Raw genomic sequence first — 19920 nt, forward strand, 5'->3', positions numbered from 1 at the left:
AGTTGTTCAGATAACCCACCGACTAGCCGATTTTGAAAAGATGTAATAGCAGTTAATGTCTGAGTGTCCTCTCAGAGCAGAGAATCTGACCTCAAGAATCTGTGCGGTGTGATCACTGCAGAGATGCAGCATGGGTCCCTCTGTTATTTCTTAATGATTCTGTCTCCGTTTCTCTCTTTCTTTCTCTCCTAATGAAGTTTAGACCTCCCGTAGGTTAATGGCTGCTAGGACGTGATAAAGACATGCTACATTAACTCCTGTCTCTCTATTGCACGCACACAGCTGCCTGAGGGAGGCAGTAGCTCTGCATTGCTGTATTTCATCTGCTGGTTTTCTTGGTGAAATTTACTGTGGTAGATCTTCGCTGCTGAACTTAGACAGTTTGTCCAGTTTGTCTTCATTTGTAGGAAAACACCATCATGTTCCCAAACCAGCTGGTGTAAACACAGACGATTTGCGTTTCCTCACCTCTGCCGGGCATTACGGGTCCGTTCCCATCTCCGTCTCCGTCTCGGCCTCGGTCTATCTTGCGGGAAGGGCTGGTTGTGGGGTTATTGATCTCGTTGTCCTGGTCCCTGTCTGGGAGGTCCGTTAAATCTGGATCTGGTGCATTTGGATCTGAAACATACAATCACATACAGAACAAATTAGGAACAAAAAACATTCAAGGAAATCAATTTCAGTACAACATATGTTTGAATGTATTCCTTTAGATTTTGACATTTCTGCTGATGAGACCTTAGAGTAGAGTACAAATCCTAAAGACAGAAACTAACTTGCTAACTTGGATCATGTTCTACTGCAACCTAATTGCCAGTTAATGAGTCAGCTGACTTAATCATTCACCAAATGGGGCTTAAATTACTTTACCTTTGGACATGCTGAAGATAAAGAAGGTGTGTGAGTGTGAGTGTGTGTTTGTGTGTGTGTAAGTTAACTCACCTTGGCCCACTTTCATGATGATCTTCATGGATCTCGTGCTACAAACTCCACCTTCTCTGTTTTCCAACCCTTCCTGTGTTCCATTAGAAGTTGCTGGAGAGAGAGAGACAGAGAGGGGTTTTGTGATTGTCAGGGCGAATTAGGTTTAGATTTATAGGACTTTTGATTGGAGTTCTTGCTGCAAAGCAGGAAAAGGAAACCCTAATTTACCTCTATAAATCACACACAAAACACAAGCACATGCAAACACACATATACACACAGTCTTTGGCTAAGGAAATGCTCATTCTGCCCTTAAATTAGACATTGCAACCTAATATTACCTTAGAAACATCCAAAAACAAACTAACGTTTGTGTGTGTGTCTCAGAATATGGACAAGATGAAAAAAGCTCCAGTGTATTCTCCTGTTACTAGTCCCTATGATAGTAATCTGATCCCATGGGAATGCACAAACACACACACACACACACACAGCGCCATGCAGTAAGAAAAGCCATGTGTATGAATTTTCTCTTTTTCTTGCGTAGGCCCAGAAGCCTCAACAATTCCTACAGAATGATCCTTGTGAGTTTGAATGATCGGAGCCACAGACAAGCCTAAAATATGCCACAGTGTACTAAGGGCCCGTTTGCGTCTCTGCTCTGTGTCTGAGAAAGAGATAAGTTTGAGAAAGTGAGTTCGCTTTAAAACGGAGACACGACCAAAATGCACAAACACATACTCCCATTATGTAGTTAAATAAACCGATATTGTCACAGCAGGTGATCCACCATCATTCAATTTAACCCCCAATTACACTCACACACATACACATTATTAGCTTCCATTAGATTGTGCTCATTAAGAGGTGTGAGTGAGAAGTGCTGAGAGAGCATGTGTGTATGTGTAAGCACTAATGAGGAACTACAGAATAGGTCAGATAAGAAAATACACTTATTCACTAAAATGCACAGCCATCACACAGACTATGATGAGTCCTCACTGGTTTTGTCACTTTAAAATTAGGAATGTTTTTACAGTTCAAACAAACAAGATGATCATTTTAGTTTGGAAGCATTTCCTGTTTTATTACTAAAGTTAATTAAGGAAAAATATGGAGACAAAAGGTGTGTCCCTGTCTCATGCATTTTGTAATAGTATGCACTATATGTTTTTGTACTTGTTCAACTAAACATTCTAAAGCTAACAGCAATATATCATGTGCATTTAAAATATAATTTATTTCAAATGGAGTCCCCAATCAGGTCCCCAACTAGAAGAGTCAAAAATGCAAAAAAGAAAAGAAAGTTGTGGTAATTTAAAATATATATGCTATTTACAACAGTCAAAAATGACAAATTACATCTGAGCAAAAAGTAATATCCGTTTTGCAAACAAATGACTCTTATGAACCAGTTTGCTTTAATAAGTCTGTCATAAAAGATCTTGCTTGTGAGTCAGCAGAATGAATCAGAATCACTAGTCAGTGAATCGTTGAGAGCCATTACGGATATTGCAATGGACTCCCTCACTGAACTGTAAATCTCTGCTCTGAAATGAACCATGAACCATTACTTGTAATCAAAGACACATATTCACAAAAGAGTTTTGTAGATCACATGTTTTCCCAAACAGACATAAATATTCTAACAAAACAGAATGGAACACATACAATCAGGTGACTGCATTAATGACAGCTTCTGTGATTTGTCAGTTAAAAAATCATCAGTCAGTTGGCTCTTAATTATGTTATTCCCTAAAAATGTTTTTTTTTTTTTTTTTGACTTTATGAAGTCTGTTCCATTTAAACATTACCATCACATAAAGAGCAATGTTTTTTCTTTCTTTCTTTCTTAGTTATTCTTTTGACCAGTATTGGCTTTATGAAACTTTAGAGCAGCAGTACGGATCCTTGTTAGTACAGATCTGCGAGAGACTCCGGTGAGGGAGAAAGGCCGGGGCACCGTGATTGTGAATGGTCCTTTGTGGGCGTGTATGGGGGAGGGGTGATGTGTGTGGTTGCTAGGAGCTGCTATGATGTCATGCAGATTGAGATGTATGGCAGTAGGCAGAGTGCCAGTCTCCTTACGGTAGCGCCATGCCAACCTGTCACCGTGCCAACCACGGAATAGCATCACACGGTGCACACACACACACACACACACACACCAACCTGACTCCAGCACACTCTCACTCCAGGCTAAAACACAACAGACATTCCAGACAGGCAGGGTAATCCTACCCTGTGTACTGTTAGCAATGGGATGGATTGGCTATGAAGCATTTTTGCGGCCACATTCTGTTGTCACTACATCACTGCTGGATTTTAACTGGTCAGAACATTTTGGTCTTAATAGTTTCCTGCCTCTGTGCACTAAAAAAACAAAATGTCTGCATGGATGGAATTAGACTCTTCATTTCTAGTCAGAGTCATGTCGAACTGAATTCCAAGAAGTGCAAAATTATTACTGAGAACACAGCAGGTATTTCTAAAAAGAATATACCTTAAACACAACACACAAATCCCCAGTGACCATGCTGGGAGATTAACGTGATTTAGATTTAAAACAAGGTGTAAACACACATTAAAAAAATGTGAAGGGGCTGGGGATTTACCATCTGCCTCTGTGTTTGTGTGTGTGTGTGTGAGTGAGAGAGAGAGAGACACAAAGAATGAAATATTCAGTCTTGTCACAATAAATAAAGTGTTGCCCCAGTTAGTCCCCTCTTATTGACTGACATATAGCGTGGTTGTGCTTTCTGTGTGTGTGTATCAGTGTTTGTTTGTAGCTGTATGCTCATTCTTCTGCCATCATGGAGCCATCTCATCCCTGCCTCATCTCTTCTCAAACACAAACACAATCCCTGAAGTAGAAAAACACAGTATTAAAGTATTTTCATCTCATAGTTTTGCAGTGAGTTATTATATATATATATAATATATATATATATATATATATATATATATATATATATATATATATATATATATATATATATATATATATATATATATATATATATATATATATATATATATATATATATATATATGGCATCAGTAATAAGCAACAAGGGCAAAAATTAAAATGGTAAGAGGCCATGAGAAGGAAGAAATAATAATAATTATAATAATAGTCGTTGTTGTTGTAATAATAATGTTATATTTATTGTTTATTTTTATCATCATCATCTAAGTCCTTTAAATCATTGTATGGAATTGTGTTATTATGATGATCATTATTCATAATATTAATAATAAAAAATAATTCCAAACAGTGCCTTAAGATATTTGGAAAATCATAGTCAATCTCCCTATTTTCCAAATTATTACAGTTTCTAAAGTGAGGACTGAAGATCAGATTAGTTTCGAAGAAAGTGTTGAATATTCAGCTGCATGTCTCTGGTTTTTGTAGCATACTTTCGAATATGATCATCCAGTTGTTAAATCAACAAGACAGGCTCTGACTGAGCTGAAGTTCTCCCATCACGTCGCACAGAATGAGAAAATCCAAACACGCTTAAAATGTTCACAACCACTGCTGAGTCAGGCTTTCAAAACGAATATTTTTAAGCTGTAACATTGTACGTTTCAGTCGGCAGAGCCCAGTGCTGTTTCCCTCGAGTCTCTGATTGATGAGTAACTGAAACAAAGAGCAGAAGGAAAAGACGCTTCGCTGAGTGAGTTAGCCACAGTAGCCAACAGCTCCGGGCTGAACCTTCGGGGAAAAGACCACTGCATCTGAAAAACAGCTTTGTGTGAGAAAGACAGTATATAATGTAGCTGCTAAAGGTTTTCAATCTTTTGGTGGGTAAGCATGTGTGTTTGTCTGTGAGATTTGGGTCAGTGTTTATTCTAATGCAGTCGACATAACACAGAGAGCTAGTGACAGGTCACTCCAACACACACACACACACACACACACACACACACACACCCACCCACACACGTACACAACTCATCAGATCAGACACAGCTAGATTAGATCTTCTTTTGCCTCCAAAAGCTCATCCAATCAGATCGCCGCACTGCTCCAGCAGTCGCATAACGGCCGACCTTTAAATCCACAGGACGAGCAGCTCATTGGGAGTGTGTGTGTGTGTGTGTGTGTTGCGGAAGAAAATTAAAATGCAATAACCATCCAACCTCACCCACTTCCCTGTGCTTCTACATGCATGTACAGACAGAAGTGCTCAATGTGAATCCAAAAAAAAAAAAAAAAAAAAAAAACCCATACATTTCTCATCTCTGCCAACAGGTTCAGTCAGGGAGAGTGTGTTTGTTTGAGTGGGCACATCAAAATGGTGTGTGTGTGTGTGTGTGTGTGTTTTAGGGGTCACTGTTTGTTATCTTCAACAAAGCCTATATTGTTCCAGTAGAAAATCCTTCAAAATGAACCAACACACTCATGAGGTTTGAGGAAGGGAGGAATGAAACAAGAGGAGGCTCGGCCTGCTGTTCCCCCCTCTCTCTCTCTGCATGGATCACTGGACTGATGGAATTCAACACTTCTATCATGTAACCACTCACTCCTTTCTTTCAGTTTGTTTCATTTCTCATTCTTCCTGCTTGTTTTTTGTGTTTGTTTATTTGATCCCTTCTTTCTGTTTATTTCTTCCTTTCTTCACATTTCTGTTTCCTCGTCCTCTTCCTTCATTCCTTTTTCCCTTCCAGTTCCTTCCTTCCTTCCTTCCTTCCTTTCTGTTTCCTTCTCAACTGCTTCTTTCTTTCTCTTTCTCTTTCTTTTCTTTCTTTCTTTCTTTCTTTCTTTCTTTCTTTCTTTCTTTCTTTCTTTCTTTCTTTCTTTCTTTCTTTCTTTCTCTTATATCTGCTTGTTTTGTTCTTTCTGTCCATGACTTACTTCCTTTCTTGGGTTTCCTTCCTACCTTACTTCCTGCTTCTTTATTTCTTTGTTTCCATCCTTCCTGTTTCTTTGTCTTTATTTTCTTCCTGTTTCCTTCTTTATTTCCTACATCTGTTTGTTTGTTTCTTTCTTTCTTTCTTTCTTTCCTTACTTTGTTTATTTCTGTTTCCTTCCTTCCTGTTTCTTTCTGTTTCCTTCCTTCCTTCCTGTTTCTTTCCATTTCCTTCCTTCCTGTTTCTTTCTTTGATTCCTTCTTTCCTGTTTTTTTTCTGTTTCCTTCTTTCCAGTTTCTTTCTTTGTTTCCTTCCTTCCTGTTTCTTTCTGTTTCCTTCCTATTTCTTTGTTTCCTTCCTTCCTATTTCTTTCTGTTTCTTTCCTTCCTGCTTTTTTCTTTCTGTCCATGATTTCCTTCCTTTCTTTCTTGGGTTTCCTTCCTCCCTTACTTCCTGCTTCTTTCTTTACATTTCTTTGTTAGTAACTTGCCTCTTTCTTTCTCTTTTTCTTTCTTTCTCTTTTTCTTTCTTTCTTTCTTTCTCTTTCTTTCTTTCCTGTTTCTTTCTGTTTCCTTACTATTTCTGTTTCCTTCCTTCCTATTTATTTCTGTTTCCTTCCTTCCTGTTTCTTTCTGTTTCCTTTCTTCCTATTTCTTTCTGTTTCTTTCCTTCCTGCTTTTTTCTTTCTGTCCATGATTTCCTTCCTTTCTTTCTTGGGTTTCCTTCCTCCCTTACTTCCTGCTTCTTTCTTTACATTTCTTTGTTAGTAACTTGCCTCTTTCTTTCTCTTTTTCTTTCTTTCTTTCTCTTTCTTTCTCTTTCTTTCTTTCTTTCCTGTTTCTTTCTGTTTCCTTACTATTTCTGTTTCCTTCCTTCCTATTTATTTCTGTTTCCTTCCTTCCTGTTTCTTTCTGTTTCCTTTCTTCCTATTTCTTTCTGTTTCTTTCCTTCCTGCTTTTTTCTTTCTGTCCATGATTTCCTTCCTTTCTTTCTTGGGTTTCCTTCCTCCCTTACTTCCTGCTTCTTTCTTTTTTTCTTTCTTTCTTTCTTTCTTTCTTTCTTTCTTTCTTTCTTTCTTTCTTTCTTTCTTTCTTTCTTTCTTTCTTTCTTTCTTTCTTTCTTTCTTTCTTTCCTTCCTTCCTTCCTTCCTTTCTCCGTCTATTTGTCTTACGTAAACACTGCCACCCATTCACTCAAATTACCTGTAAGTGAAGAAAATGACCAGCATTCTGTTACTGATCGAAGATGGCTATCTGTGTTCTCGCAAATTAGACCATTTCAAAACACCAGCACAAACCATTATGCCAATTAAATTCAGACTATATTAAAAGCATTTCTGGGTAAAGCGTTTTGTGATTAATGAAGCAGAGGGGAAAGCAGATTGTATGTGTGTGTTCTCAACAGCAGTAATCCAGAACTCCCAGAATTCAGCATGTACAGGAGCACGTTTCATTCAGATCCTGACCTTGAAGACCTGCTTGCCCTTGTCATATTTTAACCTGTGTGTGTTAGAGAGAGAGAGAACAGAGACTGTGCACAATGGGAATGTAATTAAACGTCAATTAGTCTCTGTTCTGATGCGGCTCACACACTCTAACACACACCCAGACAAACACTCATTACGTGCATTAACTCCATGGGTAGTGTGACCCATCATGCATCACTGACCTTCATCACCCACTGGGACATCTGCATGGGCATCACTACAGCAACAGTGACCATTACTACAGCAACCACATCCATACACACACTGATTGTAAGACAGAGTGACATCACACACACACACACACAGCAGAAATCTTGCTCGGTTTGGTGCACCTGGTGCTCGATGTCCCATAAGACAAAGAAAGATGAACTCCCTGTCTTATATTGCTTTCTTTCTCAGTCTCTTTCCTTTTCGCTCTCATTCGCTTCTGCCTCAAAGGGGAGAAAAAGTTGTTTAGCTGACTATGTCTTTTTGTACTAGTACTTGCCAAAGAGGTCAGATATACCACAAGCAGAGAACTGAATATTCAGCCACTGTTTGTCTGCAAGGCACCACAGATTTAGACAGTGTGTTTGTGTGTTACTCTTGTTTATGAAGTATTCAGAATGAATGTTTACAATAAGTGCTCACTATAATTTAAAATGCAGTTTATTATTTAGTTGACCTCACATTTTCACATCAACAATGCCTATTCAGAGTTCTGAATCTTGGCCCTCTCAGTCATGGTGAGGTAACACAGAGGAAGCAGGATAGATACTATTATTCCAAACACCAGAATACCTAATGATAAGAGTAAAATGTGGGAAAGTCTGCCAAACCTAGTGCTATTCCTGGCTGTGTATAGCACCCGCCATTCTGCAGAACAGAACAGAATATCTTTCCTACAGAAGATCCCAACATTAGAAATGGGCACCTAAAGTTAAGTTTGTCAAGATTGAAAGTTTTTATACATACATACATACATATATATTGCTTTCCATTCAAGTCTTAATGACACAGCAACAAAAAAGACCCAATTGTAAAGGTCAAAGAGAGAGTGGACATTTTTTTTTCAATACAAATATTATATTAAAAGTTTAAAAACAAACAAAAAATTTCAGTGGACCTAAGGAGAATATGTAAATAAATGTATGATGTGGCCCCAACCATCCAAGGTGTTACTAAAATAAAACAAAATTGCGTTTAGGCAACACTGCAACAATTGAAACAAATGAACCAACAATGTCTTTTTTTATATTTAATATATTTTTTAAATTATATTTGTTTGTATTTTTTGTGAAATTAAGTGAATATCCAATTTGTCAGAATACTAAAACAACTAAAAACACACAGCAAAGATCAATCATATTCAACTATTGTACTATGGAAAACAGTGTAACAACGTAACATAACTTTTTATTTAACATTAAAACTTACTACATACTTTAGACTTCTGCTTGCAATAGTGGGTTAAACATTTCAGAGAGCAGAATATATCAGGCTGGGTGGATATTGGATTGTTATTCAATAGCCCTTTGCAATAGGAGCCATATTCTTCTCACATTACGAAGTGGCTAAAACCAACTGTTTGCTCTTAGTTTTTGTGCATGTTAAAGGGGTAGTTTAAATTAGGCATCTAACACACACATACACATACAGCTCGATGTGATATTTGACCTCTTTCACCCCAGAGCGACCACAGCGAAATGAAGCCACTCATTTTCATACTTCAGCTGTGGCCTGAGAGACAGTTATGGTGAGAGGTTACACAAAGACCCACACACACACACACACACACACACTCATCATTCTGGTGCAGCGGTTTGGTCAGAATTACTTCAAAGCTGGACTGTCTGAAATCAGAATCATATGTTGCTGACACAGCCTTAACACAAAAATACACACAGAACCGAACACATACTTGCTCTCTCTCTCGCACACACACACACACTCAGCACAGTCACACGAAAGAGAAGCTGACCCTAAACAACCCTTAATTTAGCTCTTTTTAACTCCCTTAATCCTGAAAACATTGCACAAACCATTAGAGCCTTTTAGCTGCCACACATTCCTCCTCATCTGGCCATTACGTGCATTTCATGCAGTGATAATCGCAAAATCTTGTGACTGCTCACCATTTTTTCACTTTCCATCCCTCGCTTTTTTCTCTTTCCATCATGTTTAGCGCTCCCTTGACTGTATGACGGTACTGTTTCCATTGTCATGCTTTTCAAATCAACTTCTCAAACACATACATACTGTACACACACGCAGATTTTTTGACAATTTGATATCTTTCAGCAAGATCCGTTTATGGAAGTACAATTTTGATGAATGAGCAAATGGTCGGTGTGGTTTGGTTTCTAAATCAATAAAAAAAAAAAATTGCAGGGTCAGAGCTGATCTCTGTCAAAGTAAATATCATGATCAGGGTTGCTAAAATGCAGACATCCTTTAGAAACGCTTCTAAAGTTAATGTCTGAATCACAAGAGCTCAAATCATTCTCATCCAACAGGTTCTTTTTTGAATTTAAGTTCTGAAGCTGTCCTCAAACTGTGACACAGGATCCATTTCAAACCTGTACTGCTTTTTGAATCCACACACGATCAGCCCAGTGTCTTTCTGGGACACATACTGGAATTAAACTGTACTGGAATAAAATAAAAGACAGTGAATTCTCAGAATCTCTCTTCATAATTAGAAACAGACACAGAATCTGACCACGCACAGACTTACTGACCCCAGCCCAGACAGAAAAATACCCAAACAATAAAAACATGCATAGCTTAACGCATGACTGACAGCAATGACAAAAGGACTGCATATTTTTGTATTTATGCCTAAATGATTTTGATTCCAGAAGAACTTAAGAAATTTAATTGGTTGAAATTTTATCATCTGAATGAGCAGCCCACTACAAAAACTTTTTTCATTTGTATTTTTATCTTGTTTTCCAATAAAACTAAAATCTAAACAGTCTGAAAACAAAAGTATTTAAATTATATCAGCTTGTTAATATTTGTTGTGAAATTAAATGACTAACCAACTTGTTCATGTCTCCTAAAATAATTTAAAAAAACAAAGAACAATGCTAATAAACAATTTTATTTACTACGGTAAACATTACTGTAACCGACATTACATGACAGAATCTGAAAATAAAAATACTTGAATACTAGACATTTGAGAAGCAATTTAATCTTGAAGCTTATTTTACTTAATTGTTTTTAAATGTTTTAAGCATAAACCTTAAGCTTAAACAAATTTTGTAAGATTTATGCTTATGTGAGATTAATTTGAAAAATGCCAATGCGGTAAGGGAAACAAAATGACTGTAAAGTCTTCTAACTTTACACCCTTTTGCAAATTTTATGTTTTTAAAGGATTTTTAGATATTTTTACTGGAAAACAAGATAAAAATACTGCTAAAAAATTTTTTAGAGAACAGCACAAGGTGACTGAAGCACTTGAGCTAAACGTTGCGGCACAGCCCGACAGGATAAAGTTAACACGTATGACTCGGAGGCTGAGACAGAGATATGCGAGCGCAGACCCGGCCTGCTTCAAAGAACCTCTGCAGACAGACTGGAGACGATTTGACAAATAGTTACATGGATAAAGGAAAGGAGCAAGGAGATTTCAGGATGCCAGGTTGGCCTCTGGAGCCAGGGCACTGAACCTCTGTAGGGACTACATTGTCTACTTATCGACTTGAGAATCCTGGATGTGTGTAGCCTTCTAGATGAGGCGATCATTTGAAATAAATTAAGTCTCTAAATTTAGATTTATACTATAACATGTCCTGAAAGATTTAAATTAAGATGAAATTGAGGGTGCAGCTGAACTATAAAGAGAAAATCAAAGAGCTCGACAGTTCTTCCTGAAATGGATTAAAGGGGCCGTTTTAGGGTACGACGCGGGTGGCATGACGATATGGTGACTGTTGAGCTCTGCAGGAAAAGGAAACATAGTCAGCATCATAGAAATCAACATACTGAGGGTACAGAAAAGGCACAGAGGCTGAGAGAAAGAAACTCGACACCAAGCCGAAACGGTATAATATAGTGACAGGAGAAACAGCAGATTCTCGTGGCTGGATAAAAAGCACCTGGTGTGACGATGTAGCAACTGAAAAAGCCTGGCAGACACGTTCAAGGCGGGTGGGCAGAGTGATGCCTAATGATTTGTCAGTATTAATGAGGTCTGCAGCTGTTCTTTATCAAACCACACAACTTTTCATTAACATAGTGCAAACAAAAATATTTTAAATGTAATAATTAAACACACCATAAACTTTGACCACAAGTAATGCAAGAAAGACAGGCAAACCCGGGTAGAAATGTACACAGTAAATGCTGTTTTACTCAGGAATTTTGAGAGCATAATTAGTTCAATATGCTTTTCTTGATTTGGTGTGTGTTTTAAAAATGATTCCAGTTTGAGTGGTCAGTTTAGATGTCTGGAAACATCTTGCTTACATTTAACACACAAATGGGGAGTTTTATATTAAACTGCATCTATACTTATGCCAAAGTACAATCAGCTCAGGGACTCACTGTATGTAAACAATGTAAATGTGACATACCAATAGCACACATTGTAGAAGAGGCTTTTGCTGAGAAGCGAATGGATGCGTGTGAAACTGTCACGCTCTAAAGTCTCTCGCTGAGTTATTAACTCGAATGACCAGTGAAAACAAGATGACCAGACAGCAAAAACCACTGAACCCAGAACGCAAACACATTTCAGCAAAATTATTTTAACTAGACTCATCCTGTTTACCAGAGCAAGATAAAGGAGCTGGTTGCTAGGGAGTCTTTGTGTGTGTGTGTGTGTGTGTGTGTGTGTGTGTGTGTGTGAGAGAGAGAGAGAAAAAGAGAGAGAGAGAGAGAGAGAGAGAGAGAGAGTGTGTTTTACTGGATCTAATAGCAGCCCTGCTGCTTTCTGGGGGTGTAGTTGTGGTGATGGGTCAGTAGAGGTGAAGTGGATTATGGGACATGTCTGGGCATCATGGCCAAGAGACCAAAAACCCAGTGAGGCAAGACAACCAATGAGACATGCCTGACTGAAAGTGTCTCTCCCTCCCACCATCCTTGGGGAAAGAGTTAAAAAAAGAAAGCGGGGTAAAGAGAAAAGGAGTGTGTTGCATTTACCATGCTGTTCCCTGCTGGTTTTAGCATGCATTTATGCTGCACGTGTTTGAAATCTTTCATTCTGATTGAATCATTAATCAGCGCTTCAGTACAACGGTCTCATAAAAGCTTGACTGTGGCATTTACAGATTTACACAAACATAATACCATTACTATGGAAGCCTGTTCCTGCCTTTCTGACTTTATTTGTCATAATTATGGCTTTATTTCTCATAATTGTGACTTTATTACCCATAATTGCGATCACAATGTATCACAATGTGAGTTTATTTTTTATTTTAAACTGTATCCCTCATTTTAAACTATTTCAAATACCCATTTTATTTTTTACTCTAAGGCAGAAACTGGCTTCCACACACACACACAAACACACATTCCATTGAATTCTACGGTTTTTATATTGCGCTAATGATATTTTCTCTTCCTTAACCCTATCCCAAACCATCACACGGTCTGGTCCACATAATGTGATTTCCGGTTTTGCTATTCTTTTGTGGACATTAGGACCCCATAAAGTAGGCAAAAACCTGACCCAAACACACTTTTAGCACTGCGATGGAAACACATTTACCAAAAAAATTCCGTGATGAGCATTAAAATAGTCATAGTCATGTGACATGCACAGAATCTGGAATGCCTGAGCAAAGTCCTCAAAGTGGTTCAGTATTACCTCTCAGAACTGTCTTACATGACTGTGTTTCTCAAATCCACCTTCGAAACCAATATAAGATGACCATGTTTACTGTGTTTTGTCCATGCGAGTTACGTAAACAGATTCCTTTTCCAAGTAACTAGTGAAATAATGCATTACTTTTATATTTACTAAACATTTTACTTTTTGAAATAAGTAACACAAGTTATTTTGTTTTCCCATTATTGACTGACACTTCTTCTGTCCCCATGTTGAGTGAAATCGAGGGTAAGCGCTGTGTGCTCTGTGTGTAAACATGATGGTTATTCTTCATACATCTACTCATCTCACTTGCACAAAAACAGATTCAGTATTCTTTAAAATTAATAAACACAGGGAAATGCAAACTCAGAATATTTCGCAAACATGCAATTATTAATATTAAATAATAGAATAATAGTTAAATAATGTTAAATATACTCATGTATTTAATCTCATCTCACTTTATTAAGCAATGTCTTTGCTGCTGACCTTTGATGATCCAATTCAACATTACTAATAAGCAAAAATGACTTAAATAAACATCACATTTGTGTTTCTTTTCAATGTTTTTATTGCTTAAGAAAGAGTGTTGAACTTTCATCTCCTGCATCCTATTCTTCTGTGATCCAGAATTGCAGTACAGCTGAGATATTTTGTTTGCATTTATTTTTAGAGTTTAGTTTATTTGCATTTCCTTCAGCCTAAGGCTTATTCATTTCACTTTTGGTGTGAAATGGCTTTAACATTTGCCAAAAAAAAAGAACAAACAAACAAACAGCCCAGGCCAGATGAGAAAAAGTAACAACGCATTACTTTCCATAAAAAGTAACCAAGTAACACAGTTACTTTTTTAGTGGGTATTGTAGCACAATATTGTAATGCATTACTTTTAAAAGTAGCTTTCACCAACACTGATTATAGGATATATACAAATTATTATATAAAGTGGCTTCTCCTATTGCAGCAGCCAATTTATCAGGTGTGTGACAATTTTGTTCTCTTCGACTCAATGGATGGAAACGTTGACAAATGCTTTATGCGAAATTCCAATTTTGCGCACAAGTTATATTCGCAACTTTGGGTGGAAACATAACTTATAAAATGGGACTTCTCATTAACTTATATTATATTTAAAATAACCTCTTTTTCATTACAATAAATTCATGTTTGTAAACTTTAAAGATTTTTAGAAGTGAATCAATACTTTTTGATATGTACGCGAATCAATATGTTTAGGGGCACTCCTAAAGGTACAATTTTAGAAAATATTACTGTATGAATCATTTTAGCAAATAAAGTATAGAAAGGTTAGATAAATACAGAAAAGCTGGAGGTTACTTACAGGTGATGTAATAGTTTGTAAAGCGTTTGAATTCCAGTCCCATGTAGTTTGGACTGAACTCCTGGAACTTGATGGTGAATTTGATGTCTTTCTCTGGTTTGTTGCAGGTCACCAGAACATTGGGGTCCAGTATGGTGCTGCAGGACTCTGCCTGCTCTTTCCTCACCAGGTAGAGTTTATAAAACTCATACGGTCTCCCAATTTCCCCTTTGGGGCAGATAATGTCTAGTTTGTCACCGATCTCAGGGTAGATCACCAAGCCCTTCCCAGACACAAACCTGCAACACAAAGCATACAAAGTTACATTAAAATCACAAACACATTTAAACAATCCTTTCTGAGACCAACTCTCAGTAGAATTTGCATCTCTGTGGACCTTACAATCATGAGAGGAAAAACTTGGGTTCAAATAGCCCTCCAGACTGCCAAGATTCTCCACAAAATGCTCCAGAGGGACTATCGCCATTCCTTTTTTCCTTTTAATAACATATTTCAAAATATCAAACAATTCCAAATATGAAAGAAAGAGAGCAACAGAAAAGCAGAATCAGAAATGAGCTGGATGGAGATGGAGCTGAATCTGCTGACTATGATTTTTGGACAGGGAAAGAGAAGCATCTCACTTCGTTTATTAGAGTTTATAATTTATTGTTCATGTGCTGATCAACACTGCTCGCACATTTAGGGAATATATGATTCATTCTCAGTAACGCTGACTAGTGTGTGTGTGTGTGTGTGTGTGTGTGTGTGTGTGTGTAGTCAGTACACCCATCAGTATGTGTCTGTAAGGAGAGATGATTGCACCACAGTTCTTTACCCATTTTACTGCTAACTGCACACAAACACACACAAGAACAAATGCAAACACACACAGACATGCCCTGAAACTACACATACGCACAGACAAAAACACATACACAGAAATCCCCTAAAACTACAAAAGCATATGCAAAAGACACACACCCTCTAATCAAAAGACATGCACACACACTATATAATGGCAAGTAAACAGAAACCTTTAAATAAAAAACATCAGGAGAACTTGTGTTTCCCTGATATATGGCCCTGATCAAACTCAAATATTGTCTCTGTATAATGTAATTCTGCTGGTTATTTCGGCTCTCGTGCACACGCTCTTCGCTGCAGGCTGTTCGCTGGTTTAACACATAAGAGCGCACAAAACATCTTCACAGACGGATTAACAACAAAAACCTTTTACTGGGGCACAGACTTCCGTCTACTTCACAAGGCATGCTGTATGTGCGTTCACGTGTGTCTATGTCTGAGGTGTGTACAGGATTGTGAAATCCAATTATGACTGAGTGATTACAGCCATTGAGAAGCACAATTATGTTCTCAATGAGAAGAAGGGAAACAATGGCAACAGATAGACTTATATAAACAAGAATATACACACATACACACTGTAGTTATGATAGCTTACAGTTCTGTCATTGAAAAGAATAGAGAAGAAATGCTTCAATAGCTAAAAAATGTAAATTATAAATAAATTCAGTAAATTCAGGAATTTCAGAAAACCAATTAATATGTCTTTAAGTGAGTAGTGGGTATGAACAATAAATCGGTACCATATCAGTTATCCACCAATGTTAGAGATTTTTTTTATGTATCGGTAAAGGTTGACATTGGATATATAAACACTACCATTCAGTCAGTAAGATTAATAATATTTAATATTTCTATTCAGCAAGGATGCATTATATGTGACATATTTATACTGTTAGAAAAGATTTCTATTTCAAAGAAATGCTGTTTTGAATTTTCTATTCATCAAAGAACCCTCAAAGTAATGGATCACTGTTTCCACAAAAATATTAAGCAGCACAACAGTGATAATAATAAGAAATGTTTCTTGCGCACCAAATCAGCATATTAGTATGATTTCTGAAGGATCATGTGAGTAATGATGAGAAAATTCAGCTTTGTCATTACAGGAATAAATTACATTTTAAAATGCATTACAGTAGAAAACAGTTCAATTGCAATATTTCACAAATTTTTAGTTTTTACTGTATTTTCTAATAAATGCAGCCTTGGTGAGAATAAGAGACTTCTTTCAAAAACATTTGAAAATCTTCAAAAAAAAATCTAAACTAATGACCCCAAACCTTTGAAAAGAGTATTGAAAATAAATCACTGAATACCAATTAAAAATATCTAATATGTAACTTAATATAATAATAAATAACCAATGTTTATCTGACATATAAAATAGCAACATTCATATACAAAATGTATCATATTGTGAGTAGACGATCAGTTTAGTCAAATGTCGTAGCAGTTCATAAAAGTCGATATCGGAGGCGTTGACACCAGAGAATATCTGTGTGCGCGCGTGAGAGAATAAGAGATTTGCATGACTGAAGGAGTTTTGCAGGGTTAAACTCTTTGTGTGACATTTGCCTCCTCTGTCTGCGGCTTCTTCTCTGTTCCTGTCTATCCCTTTCTTTTATCCCTCTGTTTCTAGATCTCTCTTTTCATCCCTCTCTTTTTTCCCCATCAATGAAGATGTCAAACTCGTGCCCTTCCTCTGACGGCCAGCTATGACTGAACAAATCAGAAACAGAAAGAGAAAGCGAGTGAGGAGGAGGAGGAATCTGACCTCCTCAACTCTGAAGAAAAGACTTCATCACTTCCTGTCAAATCAGCAGCTGCTGCAGACGGAGAATTTCAGAAGCAGGACCTGAGAGGGATTGTTTGAGAATATGTGTGTGTGTTGGGAGCTCAAAGAGGTTCAATAATAGGCAGTTCACTCCCTAAAACACACAGCGCTGCTTCTGAGAAGATCTCACCAGCAAATTTATAATCATTTAGGTAACCCTTCCTGTTCCTAGGGGACGTTAAGAAGTTTGTGTCCCTATGTGTTTGTGAACGCGCCATGCATTTGTGTTGTGTGCATCGGATAGGTCAGACAATCAGGGTTTTTTTTTTTTTTTTATAATTAATGCTTGTTTACTTTAGTAACACTATTAAACTTTAAAATAAAAATATTTTATATTAATATACATTAATTATAGTATTAATAATTATAGAACTTACATTGATGATCTGTAATGTAATAATTCTCATTAATAATTATACAAGAAAGTTACTCTTATTTTTTCTCTTTTTTTACTCTGTATAATTATAATATTTTTATAAAATTTAATGTATATTTAAAAAGAAAAGAAAAGTCAGAATAACAAAATTCTAGAAGGACATCAATAATAAACAAATGCCATTTCCTGCTTAAAATTGAATTAAATCAGTAGCACATTAGAGAGTGGGGGAGATGTCTTAATTCAAATTGTAAATTTAATTATCCACACACACACACACACACACACACACACTTCAGTTTCTGTGCACTGTGTGAAACAGAGTTAGACCCACAAGCTCACACACACACACACCCAATAAGAGGCCTCCTCGCTTTTTAAACAAGTGAACACGGGATTAGACCAGGACTGAATGGCACCAATTAAATACTGAATACAGCAGCCATGCAAATCAGCCTCATTCAAGAGGGAGAGAGAGAGAGAGAGAGACATAGACACAGACACCTCTTAACACACAAGCGTCTACATTCTGAGAAGGGGCTGTAATCACATTTCTTGGCATTAAGTCTAACCTCCACAATGGACCAACAACGGCAACTTATATATACACAACGAAAACACCTCTTTTTTTTTACAATTTAAAGTCTGGAAAGTTTAGTTTTATTTTTGGTGTGTAACATATCCAATGGGAAAATGTAGTCACCTATCTCTCATTAAGCAGACACACACTCAATGTGGAGACGCCGGGTGTATGTATAGAGTGTGGTGGTCATGTGATTGTCCATTCTCAAGACAGAGCTCCTACAAGTGGCTCTTTGTCTGCGAGCGAGAGAAAGAGAGAGAGAGAGAGAGAGCGACAGCTTACACATATCCCACTCACAATAACAACTGCACACAAACTCACACACTCAAAAAACACACAGAGCCTTGGGCATCTTGTTGAGAATGAGAGAAATGAGTGAATGGAGTCTAAGAGAGATGAGGAATCTCCATAGCAGAGCCTCCCCCCCCCCATCCTCATTAATACTCTCTTTTTTTCCACTCGATCTCTCTCTCTCACACACACACACACACACACTCACCATACACACACTTTGGAGTTGAACTTTCTGCATTTTTAGAGTTTTTTTTTTTACTTGATTTAAATATTGTTTTTACAAATAAGCACATCTCTGGATGTTCCCAAATTGAGATTGTTAGTTGACTTCTGATGAAAAATAAGTCAAAGTATAGCTATGTATACATGTGTATCATTCATACATGCATATCATTGACATCTCTTGTTTTTAAACATAGCTAAATAGAATTACTACAGATTAAGCCAAAACCTACCACCAAAAAAGTTTATTTTAGTTTCTGATTTAACTGAAAATATTTATTTAATTTACGAATCGGTTTCTTACTTTAACGCAGCTAAAAGTTTAAGTGAAGGTTCATATCCTGTATTAAATCCTAATCTAAATATAATGGCTAATCCTTTCATATCCTATCTGATAGAAACACTGAATGCAAGCAAAGGGGATTTCTTAGATTTTTAGTCAACGGGCAACAGTGCACCGGGTTTTTATCAGTCGGCCTTGGAGGGAAATGATGACTCCCCATCACACAATCAGACAGAAGTACATTCTTTCACTTGATTCGTTTCCTGCTCTCCTCCTCAATGTCTTTAGCTGCTGTTTTTCACCCATATTACTTTCACCAGTTCAAAGAGGCTAGAGGCTAGAGGTCAAGCTAAAGTTCCCTACTGAACCATCAAGATCTGCAAATACATCAAGTGAACAGACAGAATTCACAAGAACGTTTCCACTTTACTGTTTACCAACGTCATAATATTTCCATTCGCCCTGATCCTTATGTAGGACTGGTGCTGATGGCACGAGTGGAAATCACCAGGGATCCCACAAAAGAATAACAAAACTATTTTTAGTTTGCAATGCTGTACATTCTGCATTTTTTAGTTGTGATGACAATACACTTGAAAAAATTGTGACAGTTCAGATTTTTTGGACTGCTGTACGAGTTTCTTGTGACATTTGATAGTTTCACATCAAGCTTCCAGGAAGACATCTATATGACAGGTCTTCCCGTAGTGCAAGAAGATATCTTACATCTGTTCAGCCCTGAAACAATGACTTTAGCCCTGTAGGATTTTCTTACCTCCAAAAAAACTACAGTTTAACCAGCTTTACAGAACCTGTTCATTTTGTTACAAATTACGATGATGATGATAATGATAATAATAGCAATATTACAAGACTATACTGTATTACTCAATGGGTACAATAACATTTTTATACTTTACATTATTATAAATATTATCACCATGATTCAGGCAGCGTCACATAAATTTGGGTGTTTTGTGAACATTTATGTTATTTTTATCAATTTTAAGCCATCCTTCTGATTTTCTAAAAAAATATCTAGTCTGACATGTAATTTTTTTTCT

At 37.0% G+C, this 19920-nt stretch overlaps 1 protein-coding gene across 1 annotated transcript in view; it reads right to left on the reverse strand.

Moving 5' to 3' along the window:
• efnb1 (ephrin-B1) overlaps positions 1–19920 on the reverse strand; it is a 36643-nt gene that overhangs the window by 5907 nt on the left and 10816 nt on the right. The window contains exons 2-4 of the mRNA XM_067406797.1: positions 14416–14693; positions 943–1035; positions 469–618 (exon numbers count right to left, since the gene is read on the reverse strand). Coding sequence (XP_067262898.1) covers positions 469–618; positions 943–1035; positions 14416–14693 — 521 coding nt within the window. The remainder of the gene's footprint in view (positions 1–468; positions 619–942; positions 1036–14415; positions 14694–19920) is intronic.

Source organism: Chanodichthys erythropterus, chromosome 13 (genome assembly GCF_024489055.1).
Source record: "Chanodichthys erythropterus isolate Z2021 chromosome 13, ASM2448905v1, whole genome shotgun sequence".
Lineage (NCBI taxonomy): Eukaryota > Metazoa > Chordata > Actinopteri > Cypriniformes > Xenocyprididae > Chanodichthys > Chanodichthys erythropterus.